At 49.5% G+C, this 21,475-nt stretch overlaps 2 protein-coding genes across 2 annotated transcripts in view; one reads left to right on the top strand and one right to left on the bottom strand.

Annotated features, from left to right (window-relative positions):
* Positions 1–210: 210 nt before the first annotated feature.
* On the bottom strand, positions 211–2,966 carry LOC141471982 (urotensin-2 receptor-like). Its single transcript, XM_074158734.1, is given in 3 exon segments — positions 211–335; positions 2,446–2,827; positions 2,829–2,966. Coding segments are annotated over 3 exon segments (645 nt in total).
* A 936-nt stretch (positions 2,967–3,902) lies between these two features.
* RNF216 (ring finger protein 216) overlaps positions 3,903–21,475 on the top strand; it is an 81,944-nt gene continuing 64,371 nt past the window's right edge. The window contains exons 1-3 of the mRNA XM_074158329.1: positions 3,903–3,977; positions 19,722–19,850; positions 21,018–21,151. Coding sequence (XP_074014430.1) covers positions 19,784–19,850; positions 21,018–21,151 — 201 coding nt within the window. The 5' untranslated portion in view covers positions 3,903–3,977; positions 19,722–19,783. The remainder of the gene's footprint in view (positions 3,978–19,721; positions 19,851–21,017; positions 21,152–21,475) is intronic.

Below are 21,475 nucleotides of genomic sequence, written 5' to 3'. Positions count from 1 at the left end.
ACTAGTTCTATTTAATGTGGTTATGGAACCAGCTGGAATAAACAGTGATTGTATAGTAGGCTGGACCCAGGAGGTCATGTTCATTTTTGTTACATATGCAATAAACTCACAACTTTAAATTCTTGGTACCCGCCTTTTTGTTCGTTAAAATATTTATGGAAGTCCCAGGAAAACGGATACACTTTTAATCAGATTGTGGTGGTGCTGGGCTTAGCGAAGCTGGAGATGGAGGACGGTGCTGGTCTCACCGCTATCGAGCGTCGGTGTTTGCTCCCCAAACTGCTCACCCCGCTCCGAGGAGCGGCTCCTCTGCGGTGGGGCCGTGGCTGTGGCAGCTGCCACAGGGGACAAGGTAGGGAAATGCGGCTGATTTAACAGATTTATACGGACTGCCCGGATAAAACTCCTCCTTTCCGGGCGGAACGCTTTGTTTCATTCATTCTTTAACTGATTAATTACCAGCCGTTACCTTTTTCTCTTCTCACCTTACGATTTGTCCTGTGATTCTCCCAAACCCTCAGTTTTCAGGAAGGAAATTATAACTCCCCTCCCCTTAATGAGAGTTGGAGAGAGATTCATTAATGCTGATGAATCTCTGCTTTCCTCTTTGGGTGGTGTTTGGGTTTGTTTTTTTTTCCTAATTAGCAGTGGTTTTGCGAGTGGAGAAAGATGGGTACGAGTGTGAGGATGGGGCTGGCGGGGGATCAGCGGTGCTCGGTGTCGGTGGGCGCTGCAGCAGAGCCTTCCCTCTCCGAAGCTGAAAGCGGGGATTTCTTTAATCTTGTTTAAAAAAGAAAAAAAAAAAAGAAAAAAAAAAAAAAAAAAAGGGGATGGGGGGGGGTAATAATTCAATAACGTTTTTTATTCTTTGAGTAACTTCCCAATAGGATCAAACGCACTAAAATACAACAAGCAAACCACTGTGGAGCTGGATTCGCCCGCCCCCTCGTTCCAGCCGGGACTTGTTCAAGTTCTGCTTGAGGATTTGGAGGAAAAAATGCCGTCGGTCCCTCCGTGCTCTGCCAAACGCTGCTCCTTCGCCTTTCCTTTAATAAATCCTTCTTGGGGAGTATTCCTGATGGCTAGTGTCCTGTCGGTGCGCAGACACAGAGAAACGGAGGATTCCTGCAGCCTCCTCCAGCGGGTTCGGTTGGTTGCAGAGGGGCTGCTGGAGGAGCTCTGCGCTGTGGGAACCGTCTGAAGAAGTGATAAAAAATTAAATATTTCTCTGAAGGAAATCTTAGAGAGCTCGGGACCGTCTCTTTTACGGAAGCTCGGCATGTCAGTTAAATTCTTCCAAGTTAAATTTTCCAGTCTCTGCCTCTTTCTGCAGGACGTGAGCAGGAGCTACTGGTCTCCTAGTGGCAATTTGTCTCCTGATTTATGCTGCTGCTGCTCCTGTGTCCCGGGCACTCTGTCTGCCTGGGGAGGGACAGCCCCCGCCCTCTATGATCCGCTTTAAAAAGGCATGGCGGATGGCTTTTAATTCACCAAATTGAAAGAAAACCTCTTTTTATCTTCTGTTGGTGCTTTACAGCCCCATGCCTGGCTAAACCCTCCCTCTGGCTTCACTTTCCAGCCTTTCTTCCCATGTGGCTTGGGGTGAAACTAAAACCGCCGTAAATAATTACAGCTTAAATAAATCCTTTCAGGTGTGGCGGGGGATGGAGGGCAGGAGGAGAGGACGTTGCCAGTTTGCTCTTGCTGATTTGAAACAAGATCAACCCCCAAATTTATAACCCCCTTCTGCAATCTCAGAATTCTTCAATTCCAGAGCCCTGGAAGAGGCTGCCCAGAGAGGTGGTGGAGTCTCCTTCTCTGGAGACATTCAAAACATTCCTATGCAACCTGCTCCGGGTGGACCTGCTCTGGCAGGGAGGGTTGGACTAGATGCATCTCCAGAGGTTCCTTCCAACCCCAGATCATTCTGTGGTTCTGTAATCTCACAGCTACCTGCCGGATGGGTGGTGCAAACAACCCCCCCAGGTCCTGCAGACCCTCTCCCAGCCTTGGCCACAGGATGATTTTATCGCTTAAAGCATAAAAAGGCCCCTCACGCGGGACCAGGAGGTGACTGTGTTGCGCAGATGGGCAATAAAAGAAAAATCTGCCTGGAGAGCTCGTGGCCGGGCCCAAGATGATGGGGAGAAGCTCAGGCGCCAGCAGGTTGAGAAGGACAGATGTTTTCTTGCACCAAAACCTGGCTTTTATGGCCTGCAGAAGAGGAGGGATTGCTTCGGGGGGGGGGGGGGGGGTGTGAGTGGCTCCACAGAAGGCTGCAGGAGAGTCGTGCTGAGTTTGCTGATCTCCATCCCAGCTCCAGAAGCGGTTGGCACCTGGAGCGGAGGTCAGGCTGCGGCTGGAAACCATATGGGCTGAACCCCCATGGTTCCTGTGAGGGGAGCAGGAAGAGAAACGTTCCTGGAGAGATGAGGAGACCCTGACATATATGCTTCGTCACCCCATGGCTGGTGCGTAGGTCAACAAGGACCACGGTGAGGAGGAAGGCCACCAGCCACACCGGGCAGGTGACCGCCCGCCGGTGGTCCCCAGACCTGGGCAGGGTGTCCAGAGGGCTGACAATGGCCAGGTAGCGCTTGGTGCTCGTGACGGTGAGGATGAAGATGCTGATGTACATGGTGAGGAGGTCAAGGCTAAAGAGGAACCTGCAGTCCAGGTCTCCAAAGTGCACATCCCACACGAAGTATGTGCAGACCACAAATGGGATGGTGGGTAAGTACAGGAGATCAGCCAGGGCCAAGGTGACAATGTACATGCACAAGGAGATGGTGACGACCACCAGGGTGTAGATGTTTCCCACCAAACCAAACCATGCACATGGTGGCCAGGAGGCAGCAGAGGAAGGAGGTGACCAAGAGGTCGCTGGCGCTTTCAGCAGAGACAACAGGCTGGGTGGTGGCATTTTTGGGGTGGCAGGGCACCCAGACACATGTGCTCAGCTCCATCCTCCCTCACCGAGAGCTGCTCAGGGGAGATCTTCCGGAGGAAACCCCAACCTGCAGAAGCAGGAGCTGCCGGCTGAGCCATTTTACTTCCCTGCACACGGCAGGGGACACACACCAGCTTCACTGGAGGTGGGATTTGTCCCTCTGCCCCCACCGTGGGGATGCCAGGACACCCCAGCTGCCCCCACCTGCCCTTCCCGTTGTCTCGGGCACCTGCCCTGCTCCATCCGGGTCATTTTCTATGAGATTTGCACCCCATAGGGGACCTGCACACCCCCCGCATGGCAGAGCACCCCCACAGGGGACCTGCACCCCATCATGGTAGAGCACCTCCACAGGGGACCTGCACCCCATAGGGGACCTGCACACCCCCCCCATGGCAGAGCACCCCCATAGGGGACCTGCACCCCATAGGGGACCTGCACACGTCCCCCCCATGGCATAGGACCCCCATAGGGGACCCGCACCCCCCCTTGACAAAGCACCCCTATAGGGCAGCTGCACCTCATAGGGGACCTAACCCCCCTCTTGGGGAACGCCCCCCATAGGGGACCTGACCCCCCCCATGGCAGAGCCCCCCCATAGGGGACCTGCACCCCATAGGGAGTCTGTAGCCGTACAGGAGACCTGCCCCCGCCGCGGCAGAACCCCCCCATAGGGGACATTCCCCCCCACCCCATAGCAGAGCACCCCCACCCCTCGGAACCACGCGCAGCTCCTCGCCCCGCCCCTTCCCCTCAGGCCCCGCCCCCTTCCCCCCAACCACCGGCCGCCCGGAAGGGGGCGGGGCGGGGCCTCCTGGAGGACCGTCCCCCTTCCCCCCCCCCCCGCCTCTATGGTAGGTTTGGCCGAGACGGGACCGCTGGGGCCGCCCCTCTCTCTCCCTCGCCGCTCCCCCGCCGCTCCTCTCTATGGTGCGGGGCGGTGCGGTCACGTGGGGCGGGCAGGCCGGAAGGAGCCGGGCAGCGGCGGCTAAATGAAGCGGGACCGGCGGGGCGGCGGACGGGCCCGGTGAGTGCCGGCCGCGGCCCCTGCGGGCTCGGGGCGGTCCCGCCGCCCGGGGAGAGCAGCCGTAGCCGGCGGCGGGGGGAGGGGTTCACGCCGGGGCTCCCCTCCTCGTCCCCGGGGCCTTGCCTGTCCCCCCCCCGCCCCGGGTGGGGGGGCCGCTCGCTGCCCTCGGCTTGGGTCCTGCCCCGCCGCTTCCCCCCTCAGGGCCGGGTCCGTCCCTCCGCTCCCCCTCAGGGCCGGGTCTTTCACCCCCTCAGGGCCGGGAGTCGCCACCTCAGGGTCGGGTCGCTCCTTCCCCTCAGAGCTGGGGTCTCCCGCTTCAGAGTCGGGTCCTTTCCCCTCTTAGGGCCTGTTCCCCCCGCCCCTGCCCTGGTCCCTTCTCCCCCCCCCGGGGTCAGGGACTGGCCCCGGTGAGGCCCTCGCCTCTCTCCCGGCCTTGGGGTCCTGCTGAAGTCCCGTGTGTCCCCCCTACAATGGGGAGGAGAAGAAGGTGGGGGGCGCCCAGGTGTAATTTCGCGGTGCTGCTGTCCGTGGGCTCCTTTCCCTGGCTCGTTTCAGGTATAACCTGGGCTGGGTGTTTATATTCAGGAAGAAAAATAGCGTCGGCTCCAGAGCCGGTGGGGAAAGGCGGATATAAGCTTGTTCTTCGCTTCTGACCCCCGTCTTGTTGTGGAAACACTTGGTGCCGTTGGGACATCTTGACATTTCAGGCATCTGCTGTGGGAGCTGCTGCAGAAAAGAAACCTAAAACACAGCTGTCCTTGGAGTTGAGGGATCTGTGTAAGAGATACTCCTCCTCCTCCTCTTCCTCCCTCTCTATTGATTTCAGTGCCGGCTCGGCTTAGTGGGAGAGAGCTCGTTCCCCCCAAGCGGCTGGAGGAAAGTTGGTTTTTCAGGCAAAACTCCTCGGAGACTGGGGAACTGTTGCTAACTCCAGTGTGTGTGTGAAGAGAGGAGCGAGAGCTCACCCAGGCAGCACTCCTGGACCCGGTTTGGGATAGGTGAAGTGTAGGTCGGCTTAAAACGTCACTGTTGTCCTGGGGATCTGCTGGCTTTGCAGCTGGGCTCGCTGGAACCCCGGCATGGCTCTTGGGGGCATAACGGTGCCTTGTGTCTGTGAGTCTGGCCTGGGAGGTTTTTCTTTTCATCTCGCCTTCGCTTTATGACCTGAAGTGTTGTCTTTGAGTGTCTTCTAATACCTTACCATAGAATCTTATTGAAAAATACACCAGAAACATAGCTTTCATATCAATAAGTTTAGTTGTTGATGTTTCTATTCAGCTTCCGTAGTGCTCGTCGAACACGGTTCAGTTTCTTATGTGAAGTGTTACAGTTGGGTCACTGGTTTGAGACCTCTGATGCTTTTTAAAAAGAAAAGCTAATGTTGCTGCTCTGCACTTTCCGTTATTGAGGCTTAATGCTGAGGGACTTTAGCTGGGTTGTCCCTGTGCTTTTTCACAGTGTCTCTCCTTCTGTTTCTTTTCCAGCTTACTCACTGCCCTACAGAACAGCAGACTCTACTTACTTTGTTTTGGGTAGCAATCCTAAAAGCAATAGCTAATTGCCTTGGTGGCTGAAAGGCACGGGCAGCATTGGTGCTGAGACCTACAAGCAGATCCCTGTTTCTCTCTTCTGCTCTGTGGTGGCTGGTTCCTCTTTCTTACAGTTTCTGCTGTCTCCATCGATGGACTTTGGTGCTGTTGCAGGCTTCCAGCAGTAGCAGTGGAGGAGAAGGCGGAGGTCCCTGGTCAGGGGCACAGAGTAGCCTTTACATGCTCAGTTATAAAGTGGCCTCCTGGTTCCAGAGAGGATGGTGTGAGAGCTTTTTTCCTCCAGTGACCTGTTTGGAAGGAGATGGGGGGATGTTTTGAGACCCATCACTGCAGACCCACCTCTTGAGTGGGTTCTGGTATATCCCTGTCCAGGTACCGGCCGTAGGAGCCTGCAGTGCAGACCATATGGTGGGACCCGTTTTCTCTAGGGCTGGCAGAAGTGCAGGGACAGCTTTTAATTACTGAACTGTGGGATTTACAGCTTTGATCTGAGCTTCTCATTTCTAGGATGAATGCCGTGCAAAAATTCCACTGCCTTACACCAGGCTTTTTGATATTGTAAACATCTTAATAGATTTCATGTGCTGGGTGTCTGCGTGGTGTGACTAGATGTTAATAAACAATCATCTTGACAGGAGTTTGTGACTGGAATACCAAGACTTGGGAAAGGACTCAGACCCACTTCCTGAAGATCTGTAGAGACATTCAGCCCGCTTGGTAGTGCTGCTTTTTGGTAACGAGCCTTTTTCCCTCCCTTTTCCTTTCCTTCCTAGGATGTTTTCCTGTCAGCCTGGCTGCAGGCATCCTTCTCGGGCAGCTGCCTAAGTCAAGGCATGAATAGCAGTTCCTGGAAGAGCAGTTGGGGCAGGCTTTACTGATGATGAGGTACATTCTGGTTTCCAGCACGGTGCTGGCAGCCTGTTCCTGGGCTTGTGTTTCAGGAGCTGCCTCGGAAGTCCAAATTCCTGGGTAGTCCATGCTTTGTCTGCCTGAGAATGCAGTGGGCGTTACTGCCGCCGGCGAGCTATGATCGCTGGCAGCGTGGCTTGTGCTTTGAAATTGGACACAAATCACTAAAAAAGTCCTGTGGCAAAAATAGGTGGGGAGAGAAGGCAACTCCGGCGACTTCAGCACGGCTGGAGAGAGGCAGGAAGCGTGTCTCGGGGGCCAGGAGCTGATTAGCAAACCAGAGAAGCACAAACCCAAGCGCAAGAGACGTGGAGCCCTTCGGGTGTCTTTAAGCGCCTGCTGGAAGAAGCTCCCATTCATTAGTTTGGAATTGGTGTCTTTTATTTTTAATTTCTTTCTTTTTAAAGTCATTGTGAGTGGTTTACTGTGTCACGGTGCCGGCAGCTCGGCGCGGCGATGGGCGTCAGGGCTCGCCACCAGCCACATTCTTTTTGGGACAGTCAGAACTGCGCCGCTAATTCCTCTCATCAGAAGCTTGGGGTTGGTTTTTTTTCTTGGTGTGTTTTTTTTTTTTTTTTTTACGTGGATTTGGTCTGGAGATATTTTTACGTCTCCATTTAAATTATTATTGAATTCAGACATCTTCTTAACTACTTAAAGGAGAGGCGCTAATAGTCTTAGACATCTGTGTGAGCACTGAAATAATAGCGTGGTGTGTTGCCTGCCCTGGTCGATGGGTGAGCTCTTCAAGATGCTACATGTAACTTCAATTTCTCTCTGTAGGATCTGTCCCCGATGGCGTGGGTGCTTCCTTTTAATAGAGTGAGCACTAGAAGGTGCAAAACACGCAGGTTACTGGCCGCACCAGCTGTCTTTCAGTAGCAGCCCAGGAGATAAGGTTATCTGTGCAATGACGTGGTAGTTTGTGTTTGAAATTGAGCTGAATAACGTCCCGATGAGCACTGGTCTGATGCGAGGTAGGGTGGTTTTCTTTTAAACAGGTTACTGGGACAGGGAAAGCTGGGAAATTGGAGAGGGGTAGGCAGGAAGAACAGGAAAAAGAGAAAAAGGCCACTTAGCTGTGTCCTGGTGGCGTGAATAAGTGATCCTTGCCAAAGCTGAGATAATAAGGAATGTTTTACCGAGCTGGGATAATCTCGTTCTCAGCAGCCTTTGTGTCGCTTTTATAGAATTTCAGGTTTATTTTGGAATATCTCAGGAGTGATGTTTTTCCTCTGGGTCATTCCTTAAGAGCTTGCCATGGTTTTAAATTCGTAAGGATCCTTGATAAAGCTTAATTCCTGAGGACTAGAAATCATATTATTTCCGAATGACACCTTTCTCCTAATTACCAGCGCTGCTGTGGTTTCTGCCCTGCGTTCGTGAGGGGAACTACCAATGTCTGATGTAAGTGGGGAAAGCATCGGGCTTTGGGGAGAGATTTCAACACTGGGTTGATAGCTGAGTCCTGATGCCGTTTCTGACCCAGGATGGGCAAAATTTAAATTGTGTGGCTTCCTCGCTGGCTTTGGGGGAGCCAGACTCCTTTGCTGACGCCCAAGGTGCCGGTCTGTTCACAGGGTGACTTTTGGAGGCTGTCGTCATCACTCGTAACAAGAAGCAAAATTAATGAGCTGAAATCAATCTGGGAGTGTGTGTAGGTGTCAGGGTGACCTGAAATGTTTTCAGCTGGCTTCTGAGGACAAGTGCTGTGTTGCTCACGCAGGGTCTGCTCACCTCTGTATGGCGGCCAGGCTACTGTTTGTGTTATTTAGATAAACATTTGGACAAGATCTGGAGAGGCAACACGTGATACTACTCTGTAGTATGAGGTGATCGGGATTTGTACCAGCTAGAATTTTTCTTTGGGTAGTATAAGGATGGAAATACGGCCTCAAGTAATATATTTTGTCTAAATAACTTCTCACGCTTCTGGTACTGCTTTGTCAATGCCAATGTGCCCTTACCAAGCTGTAGGGGCTGCTACCGCTGTTTCTTGACTGGCAAAAAGAAGACAACAGTTGGCTTTTTGCAAAACCAGAGTTAGGAAGAGATTTTCCCTTCTACTTCCAAATACCAACCTGAAGATGCGACGCCTTTTTATGTTTGATGGGGGGGGGAAGGCAACCTCTCCCCGATGCTTCTTGCAGATCTTTTTTGCTTGAAGGTACCTGCTGGCCGGTAGTGGAAGGAGAACTTGCCCACACACCTGTGGCAAGTAAGAAATGCTGGATAAACACGTTGTGGTGGGACAGCAGAGCGGAACAGGCAGCAATGCTGACAGCAGAGTGACGGCGCTGCCTGGGAGGCTTTCCTCCTTTCCCTGCTCTCTCCGTAGCACTGTGATGCAATTTGAGGGAGATGACAGCAGCGGCGTAATGGGGAGGCAGGAAAAAAAAAAAAAAAAGCTTTTTCTCCCTTGCAGGAAACCAGCAGCGTAGGGCGTTTGGGATTTCCAGCTATAGAGGAACAAGACTGGCAAGAGCCATCCGCAGTAATAGTTCATGCCCTCTCTTCTATATTGTTAAACCGGAATCCTATTGTAGTGGAGCAGGCTTCATTGTGTGTAAACTGGGAGGTGCCCTTGGATCGGGCACGGCTGGCACAGACCAGCCTGCGACGGCGGGGACGCACCTCGGACTCGAGCACAGTGTCTGAAAAGCGCTCCTCAGCCTAATGTTTCTGTGTTTGTTTAGCAGTTTGTGGCTGTTTTTACTGACCCTCCATCCCAGATGGTTAAATAATCTGTTTGATGTTGTACTGTTGCAACACCCAGGAAAAGAATTTATATTCTGCTATGTGAAGGCTTCAGCAGTGTTGGACACTTGACTGCGATGACTAAGGGGTAGGCACGCAAATTTGCAGCCTGGAAACAGTTGTGTCCTTAGCAAATGGTCTAACTGCAGCCTGTGTAACCTCTTAGCTGCAGCCTGTAGTGCGTTTTGTAGTCTTGTATATGCAAAATATTTATTTTCCTTGGGGTGGAGTTGTTGGAGACCTTGCAGTCTCCTAAATCTGCATGGCTGGACCTGGAGAATTGATGTTCAGTGCTGCTTTCCTTGCGTTTACCCAGCCAGCCAATAACTCATTCATTTGTGAACTTTATTAGGCTCAGAGAAGACTCATGCTGGATGTGGAGATTCCCTAAATCTGGCCACAATCCGATTTTACCGTTACCGGTTCTGATGTAGGGATACACTTACCTCAAATACAACCTCTTCGCTTTTCTGCTGTTTTAACGCCTTTCTGCTTAAACCCTGCAACGGCTGCTGCCACGTGGTGTGGATGAAGCCAGAGCAGATAACTGTCCTGACCCTGGAAGGCTGCCCTCGGTTTCTGCCGCCGGGATGCTGCCGGCTGGGCTGGAATCGCTTGGCCACAAGGGCAACGCGTGGCCACAAGCAAAACCCACCCTGGCTTTACAAAAGCAGTTGCCGCCTGGCTTGAAAAAATCTTATAACAACTGGTTATTGTTGGCGCTTGAGCGTAGGACATAGGTACCGCTCTTCAGACGGGTTGGTGGCAAACCCTTCCCGTGCAGCAGTTTTGGGGTGCAACAGGCAGCTTTTTGTACTCTTTCCGGCAGGAATGGGTGCGGAGCGGTGACTTGCTCGGGTGTTGTGTGTGCCTTCCAAGGTTTCTCTCTACTTAAGGCAGTTTAAGACTCTTCACTGCAGAGTGAACTTGGCCTCTTTCTTTATGGCTCAAAGATGGCTTTTGTATGTATTTAAAGCCTTCACTTGAACGTGTAAAAGCATCTTTCAAAAGCAGTGTCTGATCTCAGAGTAGGAACACGTATAGTTTGAGGGCCGGTTAGGGATCTCAGCAGAGTTGCAGAGTGTCAACTGTTCGGCTGCAGTTTAAGATCTTCCCCCTTCTTGCAGTTTATTTTAGCATCTTATTTCCGTTCTCCCAGTTACGCTGTGGTGGATGTATGAGGATAGAAGGTATCTGATCTGAATCCTACAAAAAAAAGTTTTCCAGGGCATTTCTGTTCAAAGCCGTAACAAATGCTGGTGGAGCTCGGTGTGAGAGGAGGTGACAAGCTGTGCTGTGGGAATGTGACAGTCTTAAGCAGCTCTTGCGCTGAAAACCTTCTTAACGTGAAGCCACAGCTTCTGGCCACCACTGGCCACTGACCTTTGCAATTATGTCAAGTGCGGATGCTTAACATGGTTCAAAAAAGGTATGTCCGTAATAATCGGAATATGTGACCTGTGAAGTCATTCTTTTTGGAAGTCCCTAATTCAGGGATGTTTGACACCTAGGATGGTTGGTGGCAAACTTTTAAGTCAATACTTCTAAAAATACTGTGCAGATCGACACAGAAACCTGCCTTTTTTTGCTAAGGTGGGCTACTGCAATAAGGCAGGGATTTATTGTTTTTTTTTCCTTCTGTGCCACCTCGAGGTCAAGCCTTAGCTTTTCTATCGTCAGCAGCTTTGTGAAGCGAGGTGGGGTGTGCTTTGCGGGCTGCGGCCAGCCTTGAAAGCAAAGCTTCTCGTGATGGGTTCAGGTCACATTTAAAATAAAATTAAAATTAAAAAAAATCCCCTGTTTCTTTCCACGTTCGCTCCTGGTGGTGCACTATGGTTCTTTTCGGGAACACGACTTCCCAAGTGCAGTTTAGATCTTTGTTTCCAGGGTCGGGCAGCAGCTTAACATCTAGGATGCCATCGCAACCTGTTAATCCTTCATGACTTTAAAGTCCTCTGGCTGTTACTGCGACTAAAACTAATTCTCTGTGCTTTCCAGCCCTGTTGATTTTGGTTTAATTCGTCCCTCGCTGCAGCTTGTAACAGTGTTTTGTTGGTTTTGTGCAGCCTGTCCCTCCTCTTCCTCTCCCGTTGTGCCCCACAAACTCATCTGGGAGACGAGCAGGCTGCTGGGGGCTCATCCAGGTGAAAGTCGTAGCTTTTAGGGTTATTCCCCCCCAAAAAAACCTTAAACTCCTTTATTTCCCCCATTTCCAGTCAAAAAAGGTGCTAAGATGGGAACCTGAAGGCTCCTGCAGACCTGCATCCAACTTGTTGAATAACTACTTAAAAGGTTGCACTTGGTTTTCTTTGTTGCGTTATACCTTTTAAAGGTGACACTCTTTTAAAAAAAAAAAAAAAAAAAAAAAAAAAAAGATAAAAGGAGAAATAACACTAAGGATTTGGAGGGGAAACGCTGTGTCCTTTCTCCTGGAGAGCTCTGTGAAGTCCAAGTGACAGAGGAGCACTCTCGTATGTGTATCCTGGGGCACAGGGGGCATTTCTCTTGTTCTTTTCCCCGTGGCCGCTGGGTTGATGGGGAAGAGAAGGTGGTTGCAATTAATGTTATGTAGAGCAGCAGCAAGTATGTGCGGCACCTGGTAGTCCGTGGCGTCCAGCTCTTTCAGGCACCGGTAGGTTTAATGATGGTGCTGCTTGGAGAAAGGAGCCTCTGCCCCTTTCTCCTGGCATACGTACTAGTTCGGGGCAAGAAAACGGAAAGTAAAACTTGCTCTGGAAGTGGCCGAGCTGTAAATCACATGGTTTCACGTGCTCTTCCGTTCGTCCCCACCCTTATACCACAAAATCATGGCAAAAGAGTTGTTTAAATTGATGGTTTGGGAGATAGGCTGTGTGCCCGAGGAGGTTGGGTCCGTGTGTATGTGCTGCCAGGGTGAACTGCGGAGCTGCCAGTGCCTGAACCGTTGCTTGAGCACCAAATGCCCAGCTGGCACCTCTGTTTGTGGTGTGGGAGGGAGGTTTGGGATTTTGGGATTATGGTGTATGATCCTGCACGCGCCAGAAGTCTGAAGCAGGCAGAGAAGAACCCTTTACAGGAGCGAACTGCAGAGATGCCTTCTCCCCCCTCAAAGCCTTGAATTTTCACTTTTCTCTCAAAATGAGCCACTCAAGGCAACGGTATTAACTCCTCTTTCCATCCAGACTTCTTAAATTTAATTTTTTTAATTTTTTTTTTTAGGGCTCAATTTGTTAGGGGAAGCAAATGATGGATCCAAAGCTCCCCATCTCTTGAGCCGAGCGTGGGGTTTTTTTGCATTCATCAAAATTAGCAGTCTCGTGCTGGTCAGAAAGATCATAGAATCATTCAGGTTGGAAAAGACCCTTGGGATCATCGAGTCCAACCATCTTCCCTATTCTACAAAGTTTTTCCCTACACCATATCCCCCAACATCACATCTAAGCGACTCTTAAACTCATCCAAGGATGGTGACTCAACCACCTCCCTGGGCAGCCTGTTCCAGTGTCTGACCACTCTCACTGTGAAGAACTTCCTCCTAATGTCCAGTCTAAACCTACCCTGTTGCAACTTGAAGCCATTCCCTCTTGTTCTATCGCTATTTGCTTGTGAGAAGAGACCAGCACCAACCTCTCTACAATGTCCTTTCAAGTAGTTATAGGGAGTGATGAGGTCTCCCCTCAGTTTCCTCTTCCTCTAACTAAACAGTCCCAGCTCCCTCAATCGTTCTTCATACGACTTATGCTCCAGGCCCTTCACCAGCTTCGTTGCCCTCCTCTGCACCCGCTCCAGCACCTCGATATCTCTCTTGGATTGAGGTGCCCAAAACTGGACACAATACTCCAGGTGTGACCTCACCAGTGCTGAGTACAGGGGGACAATCACCTCCCTACTTCTGCTGGTCACGCTATTTCTAATACAAGCCAGGATGCCATTGGCTTTCTTGGCCACCTGGGCACACTGCCGGCTCATATTCAGCCGCTTGTCAATCAGAACCCCGATGTGACGATCTGGAGCCCTGTTATTCAGCAGAAGGACTGACGGGGGTCGTGGGAAGGCACTGAAATGTCCAGCAGTTGACCTTGATGCCAGTCATCAGGGAATAGCTTGAAGGCATCACAAACTTTCAGTGGAGTTGAATTAATAGCTGCCCATTTTTGGAAATGAAGAAGTACATCTGGTTCAGAACAGTCTCACGTTTTAGAGAAGAGCTCCCAGAGCGGAGATGGGATTTGCAAGGAAAACTGGTATCGCTGTATGTGGCCAGCTGTTAGGCGGGTAAGATAAAACTGGACAGATTTCTTTCCTCTTGTACTCTGTGTTAATAGAAGCAATAAAGATGGAGTATTTAAAAAAAAAACTATGATTAAGTGATACTGTCACCTTAATGGAATGAAGAACTGCAAGTGCGGTTGGTTAAAAGTCTTGTGATGTACAGGCCGTTTCCTGTAAGTCCTAAACTGACTTGAAAATGGGAAAAATATAGTTAGAGATTTGAACCCCTGTAATCCCTAAAAATCTGCTCTCTTAATTGCTCATGACAAAGCAACTTTCATTAGTCCAGAGCAATGACACACAGATGTAGCTCATACCCTGTCAATCTGTAGCCTCTCTTTCCAAAACATCTTCTGATGGGTTCTTGGTAACGCGGGTGACTGAGAACCGACCGTAAAAATACTCAGCGGAGCAGATGAACGTTCAGTTTTGATTTACTTGCCCCGGAACGCTTCTGGTGTTATATTGTCTTATGTTTTGGTGTGACAAAATCAACTCTCTGGCTTTCTGCAGTAGGATTGTGTTACCTGGCTCTTAATGGAAAAAAAATTGTTCTCTTTGGCTTCTGTTCCTTCATCTTTCTCAGATCTCGGCAATCCTGTCTTCCTCTTAGAGGGTGTGTGTGTCTGTCTAAAATCCTTTGGTAAACCAACCTGGCTGCTAATGGCTTGTGACACATTTAGGGAATACTCCAAAACTTGTAAGCCAATTCTGTTATTAAATGATCTTCTAGTTTATTGTTCCTCTTCAGCACATACTATGGGTCCAAATATTGGCAGCGGAGCTACGTGGATGCGGTTGTCGTAGTTGTACCCCTGTTCTGTGCTCTTTTGTGTGATAACTGTAGCTGGTTGTGCTGTTTTCATAGCAAATCAAGCCGCTGCTGGAAACCGGGTGGTCTTGCCTGCGAGGCACTGCTGTCTTCAGGAGGCGGGGGGTAAGGCTTTTTGGTTTTGGGGTGGTTTCCCACTTCTGCCTGAGCTGGGGGCAGCCCTTCGTGCCAACCTGCTCAGCAGCAGCCCTGCTGCGGGTCCACGTCTTATTCTCTGCCGTTTTTCCTTTGCGAGGTGTGAGGCAGTGGCTGCCTTGTGTGTGGCAAATAGGGCTTGTTTGCGCACAGCGGTTCTCGACGGGCTTATGATCAGGGGACTTCTAATTTTCGGTTGGGATGATGCCACTTAACACGATCGACCGCTGTTAAACTCTCCCTGCTTTTACTAAGTGGCTGTTCCAAGGAGCAGCCCCCAGCAGACCCTGAACCCTTTGAAATGTTTCAGTGAAATGCTCGACAGTAAGTCGGGCTGGTTTATTTCCCTTATGTTGTGCTTTGTGTGGTTTTTTTTTTTTTTTTTTCTTTTCAGGGTTGAATTTTTAGCTTTTCATTTTGCTGGTTGTCACAATCCATGCATTATTTAAGTAGCTTCTCTTTGTTTTAGCAGCTTGAAACGAGCCAGAAATTCACCTTGCTCGCAGGCTACCAGCAGACGCCTTTGCTGCCCGCAGGCAGAAAGTAGGAGTTGATGCTCTTCTGTCAACGTAGGTGAGCAACGGTGGTGTTGCTGTGTGGGGGAGAGGCTAAATCACACTGTGATTTGATGGTGCTGACATCTCTTTCAAGTTGCTCTTTTATTTATTTCCTCCCCCCCCATTCAGTTGGGATTTCAATTCCTGCCTCCCCTGCAGTGCTTTCTGTGTAGTCCCCTTGCCTTGAGCTAGAGCCAGAAAAGAGCGCTTTGAGCCTAGTCCTGTCTTGGGTATGTGGGAGCTCGAGATTTCAAATGCTGTAAGTTGGGGGGGGGGGAAATATACATTACACAGTCTCTAGGAGGCGGGGGGGTCTCCCCTCCACTGTCGCTTTAAATTCCAGCGCTGTCTGAAGATGCTCATCGCAGCACAAACGCGAGGTGGAAGGAGCAGATTTGAGTTCTGCTCCAATTACTGCAGTCCAGAAACGCTTGCATATACCAGGAGTTTAAATATATGCACCGTACCGATGCCTGCTATTTTTAGGTCAAGCTAAAAATACGTACCCTGGTGTTTGCAGGGATTTTGGATGGGTTTTGGAAATCCTTGTGTCAGCATCCTGGGACCTGCTTCACCTCTAAGCAGCTGATCCGTCAACTTATAGCGGTGGTTGGGACCAGTGGTTTTGTAGGTTATATATTTGCATTTATGAGAAGCTTGTTCGGGAAATACGTGTGACTTTGTCAGTCTGAGAACTAGTCGGTTCGGAGAACAGTTATACGTAAGTCCCTGATGGTCTCTGATTTTTCCGGTAACTCTTCTGTTAATGGATTCTCCTCCTCTCAAGTTGACGGAGGAAAGACCTAAACAGGGAATATTTTATTGTCTGTGCAGTGAAACAACTTGGATGGTGCAGAGTCATGATTACATGGAGTAACGTGGGAAAACTGAGGGGAGATTTGGTGGAACCGTATCATCAGCGTGGAGGTCTTCACTGTGCTATCAATGGGTGGCTTCAAGGACGTGACAAGTTTCGTGTCACCCTGGTGCTATACAGGGACTCGGATCCTGTGTGCGTGCTGTAGTGCAGGTGGGAATCTTTAAGAAAAAGGAAGGAGAAAAATAAAAAAAAAAAAAGGTTGCAAAGTGTATATCTGCCTGTTGCCAGGCCTTTTTCTTTTTAAAATGGTTCTAGTATCCTGTCCTTGACTGTATTGCAGAAATGCTGGTCATGTCGGAGCTTGGTTATAGGTAGCCTTATTCTTTACCTATAAATAGGCACCGAAATCACTGAGGTAGTGTAGGGTAGCTCTTCTTTCCATCTGTCTTCCTTACTTTTTTTATGATGTTGTTTATGTAGGGCAAGACCCCAGGGTGGCTTTGATCTTGTTACTTCACGTTCTTGGCGGCCTAGTGCTATAAACATGAATAAATTTCTTATTCGTGCCACTAGGTGGAACTGGCCTGTGCTTATAGATATTTGTTTAAACTTGAGCTCTGTATTGAGTATTGACAAAATGAATTGCAAGCTCTCGGTGAAAGCTTGGCTTTTACCCTCAAAGCAGTGCTTTATTAAGCTGCTCAGGGTTTTATGCAGTCTGTTTTGAAATAGAAAAATGGTACATTGCCAGTTCTTTCCAGGCTTGGCTTTTTGTTGTTGTTGTTGCCTTGACTGTGTATTACAGTTAGTGCTATTTATTATATTCCTGCTTTGAAACCACCGTGACTCTTTTGGTGATATGTGGGCATCTTTCTCTTGTACAGAGGGGTAGACAGTCTGTTATCCCAAACTTCGTTTCAGTTTATTTCCTGTACCTCTTTCTTGATGCTGAAGGTCGAAGTGTGCATGTTCCTCTCTACGGGAACCGGAGTCGCCTGAATATGGTCTTAATGTTCGTCTTGTGGCTTCTCCCTTGTTTTTGGGTGCGAACTGCTGTGGTTTAGCCAGCACTGGCTGAAGCACTGTTTGGGAGAAGACTTTTTGGTGTCTCTGAGCATGTGTGGTGTTGACCCACCCATGTGTACACACACGTACCCAGCTCTGCTAACGCACTGCGTGCCCCTGGAAGGGAGAAATACCCAAGCCACTTAGCTCTGCTCAGCACAGACCCGAGCAGACGCCTGTCTGGCCTCTGTCTGTGCCTCTCGATGCTGCGAGGGGTGACCTGTGGCTTCCACAAACATCCCCGTTCCTCCCCAGCCAGTCTTGGAATGATCCTTCACCATTTTTCCATGCCGAGAGGTTCCTTTGGTGAGCCTGAGCCTGCATGGAGGTACCTGAGATGAGGTGGGCACCGGCTCTGTAGGGGCTGGTGGCTGTCGCAGGGAGCGCTTTGTAGGACCAGAAGAAGTGGCTGGCGTGGACAGGTGAGCTGAAGAGGCCTGGGTGCCACTCCTGGCTTTGCTACTAGCATGCTTGGTGGCCTTTCCTGCGCTGGTCCTTTCTGTGCTTCCATTTCTCCATCTTTTAAATGGCAAGAAGTGGATTGATCTTCTTTTGTAAAACATTGAGAGGGATGAGGATGGGGGAAATGCTGTGCAGGACTAGGTGGTAGCTATTTACAACTACCAGAGAAAATACAACTGTAATAATGCGGCTGTGACCTTTTAAAAAGGACAAGGGTTTCGCCAAGCACGCTTACGGTGATCCAGCTACTGAGCTGCTGCTCCAGCACCTGTCTGCAATGATGAGATTTCATGCCATTCTGGCAAATAAAGTAAGATTATTTTTTTTCTTCTTGATAAGGCAGAAACCAAAGAACCTTGTGGAAATGCTCCCAAAATCTTGCTCTTGAAGCATTTTCAAAGCTTCAACATGCCCATGAGACTTCCTTGGAGCCGCTTCCTGGAAACAGGGTGTGCTACTGAGGTTTCAGGCCTCGAATATAGGGCTAGTTGTGTATTTTTATTAATGCTGGTTAGAAGAGGCCTCTCCAGTTCCCTCACCCAATGTCCCACTCAAATTTGGACCACGACCACCAGCACTGGGATCAGGTGAACATGGCTGTTTGTAGCCAAGCCTTGGAAACCTTTATGGTGGAGGTTCCCTCCAGAGAAGACAGCTTCAGGCTCTGCTGCTGGTGCCCTTTGGGTGTGTTAAGCTAGTGTCCTGCCCTGCAAACAGGGAAAATGTTGCCGCCTTGCTCGTTTATCCCGCTGCTCGGCTGTGGACCTTGGCGGGAGGAGAGTGCCCTCCTGCCCAAAGCCATCCAACTCTGGGCACTGTCTGTGAAGTGTGGCTTGGGTTTTGCCTTTAAGTGCCAAATTATACTTTTTTTTTTTTTTTTTTAATTCTTACTATTTTATCCTGTATTAAAATATTTTGAAGAAGGTAATGACTAGTTCCCTGGGGTGGATATAGATACGAGCACGTAGTATGTGTCTGAACTGATTTCTTCATTTTGCCGTCCTCGCTGCAAGTCCTGTTCCCTGCAGAGGAGGTTAAGTAGAATTATTGAGAAGGAATTTATACTGTTCTTTTGTACTAGCAAACGGGATTTTATAGCAGACCCACCATTTTCTTCCAACTTGTACATCAGTAAATATTTAATAATACAGATTCCTCCGTGCTCTAATAATGAGATGAATACTTCTCAGTAAGAAGACTTCCCTTCTCGTTCCCGTGATCAGATTGTGGTCGGAGTTCCTGTACGTATTCAGCTGCTCTACGATAGTGGGAATTGAGAGCTATAAGCTGACAGAGCGTAAAATGGAAACCTGCTGTTCAGGTTGCAGTGATTCCTCTGATCTCCTAATCCTGTTGGGGAGCCTCCAGCCGGCTCATTGTGCTTCTCTCAGAACAGGTCCCAAAAGCTTGGTCCAGTGAAAGGACCCTGATCCCTGTCGTGTTCTCTTTGAGAGCAAGTGGCATATCCTGGAATTTGTACCAAACCCTCATTGAGGAGGGTGTGTGTCATAAATCGGGGAGGTGTCTTTTTTTATAATAGCAGACGATGGCAAGAAAGCGTGCTCTGTAAATGTGACTTGTTCCTGTGCCGGTTCGCAGCGCAGGGACAAAACACGCACTTATATACTGCCCTGCCAGGGGTGCAGCTTCCTTCTGACGTGCCAAGAGCAAGGAGATGCTGTGGCAGTGAGCTCAAAGCATCTCTGGTCCCTCTGGATTTTTGCCTTGGCTTGATGGCACACAAGGGAATTCAGGGTTTGATGCTGGTGTCTCCGTTTCAGCAGCGTGGTGTCTCCCTTTGTGGTTCAGCTCCTCAACAGTGAGGCTGCCAGGTTGGACCTGTGACGTTGGCTCTTCTCCTCGGTGCCAACGTATCTGCAGCGCTTGTGCATGGTGCGGCTTCATGGCATGAAGGGCGATAGGGGTCTGAGATGCAGGCTCCCACTGTGTTGCCCTGTGGCAGCTCAGGCAAGTGGCTTTTGCTCCTCTCACCAGTAGATGGTGGCAGAAACACCACTATTGAGTTGATGCAATCAGGTTTTTGACTTCTTGGAAACAGGGGACCATCCACGTATGGGGAAGTTTTGAGTCCTGGATGGACAGAATCGTATCTCTCCCCCCTTTCTGTGATTGCATAGCTATAAGCATCTTCTTGTCTTCTCCAGAGAGGCTTCTGGAGCCTGATTGCGCTCTTCAGTGGGTTCCCAACTGTTGGAACAGAAGACAACAGAAACATGTCTGCTTTTAGGCACTGAGAAGGTGGTGCAGAAAAATATCCTTATGGGGAGGCTGCGCTGGGGGACAAGGAGAACCCCCAAAATGATCTAGCGGCTTAGTCTTGGGAAAGCCTGGTTAGGGTGCTGCTGAGTTTGCCTTACTTTCTCCTGGTTTTATTTTGTCTTCTAGTTCCTCCTGCGAGCCTGACTGCCATGCCTGGGCACTGACGCCTTCGGGTACCGCTGCTTAAAATGGCAGAGAGAGGTGGAAATGAAGAAGCAACTGACCTGAACAGCTTCCGTAGTCACAGAGGGAAAGGTGAGTACCGATGTGTGCGTGTTTCCAAAACTCTCTCTCTAAAACTCTGCTTAAAAGCAGCAGGATCCATAGATACTAAACTTGCAAGGTCTGTTTTGCTGTGTCACACGCTGCTCTGTTACACCGACTTCACAGCCACCTACAGAAAGTTCTCTCGTTTTATGCTGACATGCAAAATATTTGGCTCTTGCCTTTCTCATGTTGTACTGCCCGAAGGCAGATTGCTGACTTCTTGGGAACAGCATGTAGAGGTATTTCAGCAGATCTGAGGGGCTTGTGGTGTTCCACCCTCCTGAGGACCTCCCAGGAGAGAGGCTGGCTTTGCGTTCCTGTCCTCATAGGGTGTAGGCATTGGCACCCGGTCCTTCAAGAGTGGAATTCAAAATGATGCTTTCTGTGGCTGCCTCAAAGGCTGTAAATGAGTATCGTGAATGCTTATGCTAAAGCATAAGCCAAAATGTTGTGTCAAATTGTAGGGAGAGCATGGTTGTACACTGTCTCTGTAGTACAGAAGCCCTCTGTTCCTGGCTGGATGTCTCTCCTGAGTTCCAGCTCAGTATCATCTATATTCCACTCTTGACAAGCTGTGAGGGACAAGGATGTCATCTAATAGCAGGACTTCTTCTGCACCCACAGTCAGGGGCCCATATCAGGCTTGCAGAAGGTTTTCCTGCCAAGTGACACTCTTTTGGAAGAGGCCGAATTGCACAGAGGACCTTATCTCTCTTCTAGAATACACTGCACATTAGTAAAATGTATTGTCCCTGAGTTAATGAACGTTCAGGACTTCCCTGCAAAAATTAGGAATTACTCTGTACATGGCTTGTTCAGAATAATTTTTGCAGCTGCTTGACTCGTGCTGAAGTTTGGGATGGAAGAATCTCTGCGTAAGTGTCAGAGTGACTGTTTCATTCATGTGCCTTTGGTCTCTTGAGCTGTAGCTTGTGTGGGTGTTTTGCTCAGCGGGCCGAGGGAGGCAAGAGTGGCTGTGACAGTAACTTCCAGAGGAACCGGTGACCTTTTGAGCGCTTCTTCCCTGTTGCTGCAATGTGAATATGAAGATTGATTTTTTTTATTTTTTTTTTTTTCAGACGTTTTGGTGCTTATGTCCTGTGATTTCAGTTGTTTACCTGTAGCAAATAGCTAAATTTACTTGCTTTACTACAGACCGGATAAACCGCAGGGACGAAGGTCTTATCACGATATCGGACTCCTCGGATGAAGAATTACCTTTGTTGCTGGAAACGCCAGCAGAGCAGCAGCATGAGGAAGATGACGATGATGTAGTCATCTTGGCAGAGGTGATTTTTCATTCTTGCCCTGTTCTATTCATAGCAGTTATAGCCAACTCTTGTGCAAATATCTGATGCATTCCTTTGAGAGTCCTGTCCAGTTACAGTAATTAAGGATGTCTGAAATGAATGTTAAAATGACAGCATTTTGCTGGCTTTAAGTGTTTAATCATATTTTGGGCACAGGAGGGGAGAACTAGACTATTAAACTATGTTGTATTTAAAGTGCTACTTAACAAAGGCTGTAGCTTCCATAAAGTTATCTATCTAAATCCAGAAAGGTGGAGTGCTTTGTAAGAGGTCACGATGTTCCTTAGAAGGTGGGTTTTTGAA

The sequence above is a fragment of the Numenius arquata genome, chromosome 14, assembly GCF_964106895.1.
Source record: "Numenius arquata chromosome 14, bNumArq3.hap1.1, whole genome shotgun sequence".
In the NCBI taxonomy this organism is placed as follows: Eukaryota; Metazoa; Chordata; class Aves; order Charadriiformes; family Scolopacidae; genus Numenius; species Numenius arquata.
The sequence above is the reverse complement of the archived record's forward strand: the minus strand, read 5'-3'. Positions and strand labels throughout refer to the sequence as shown.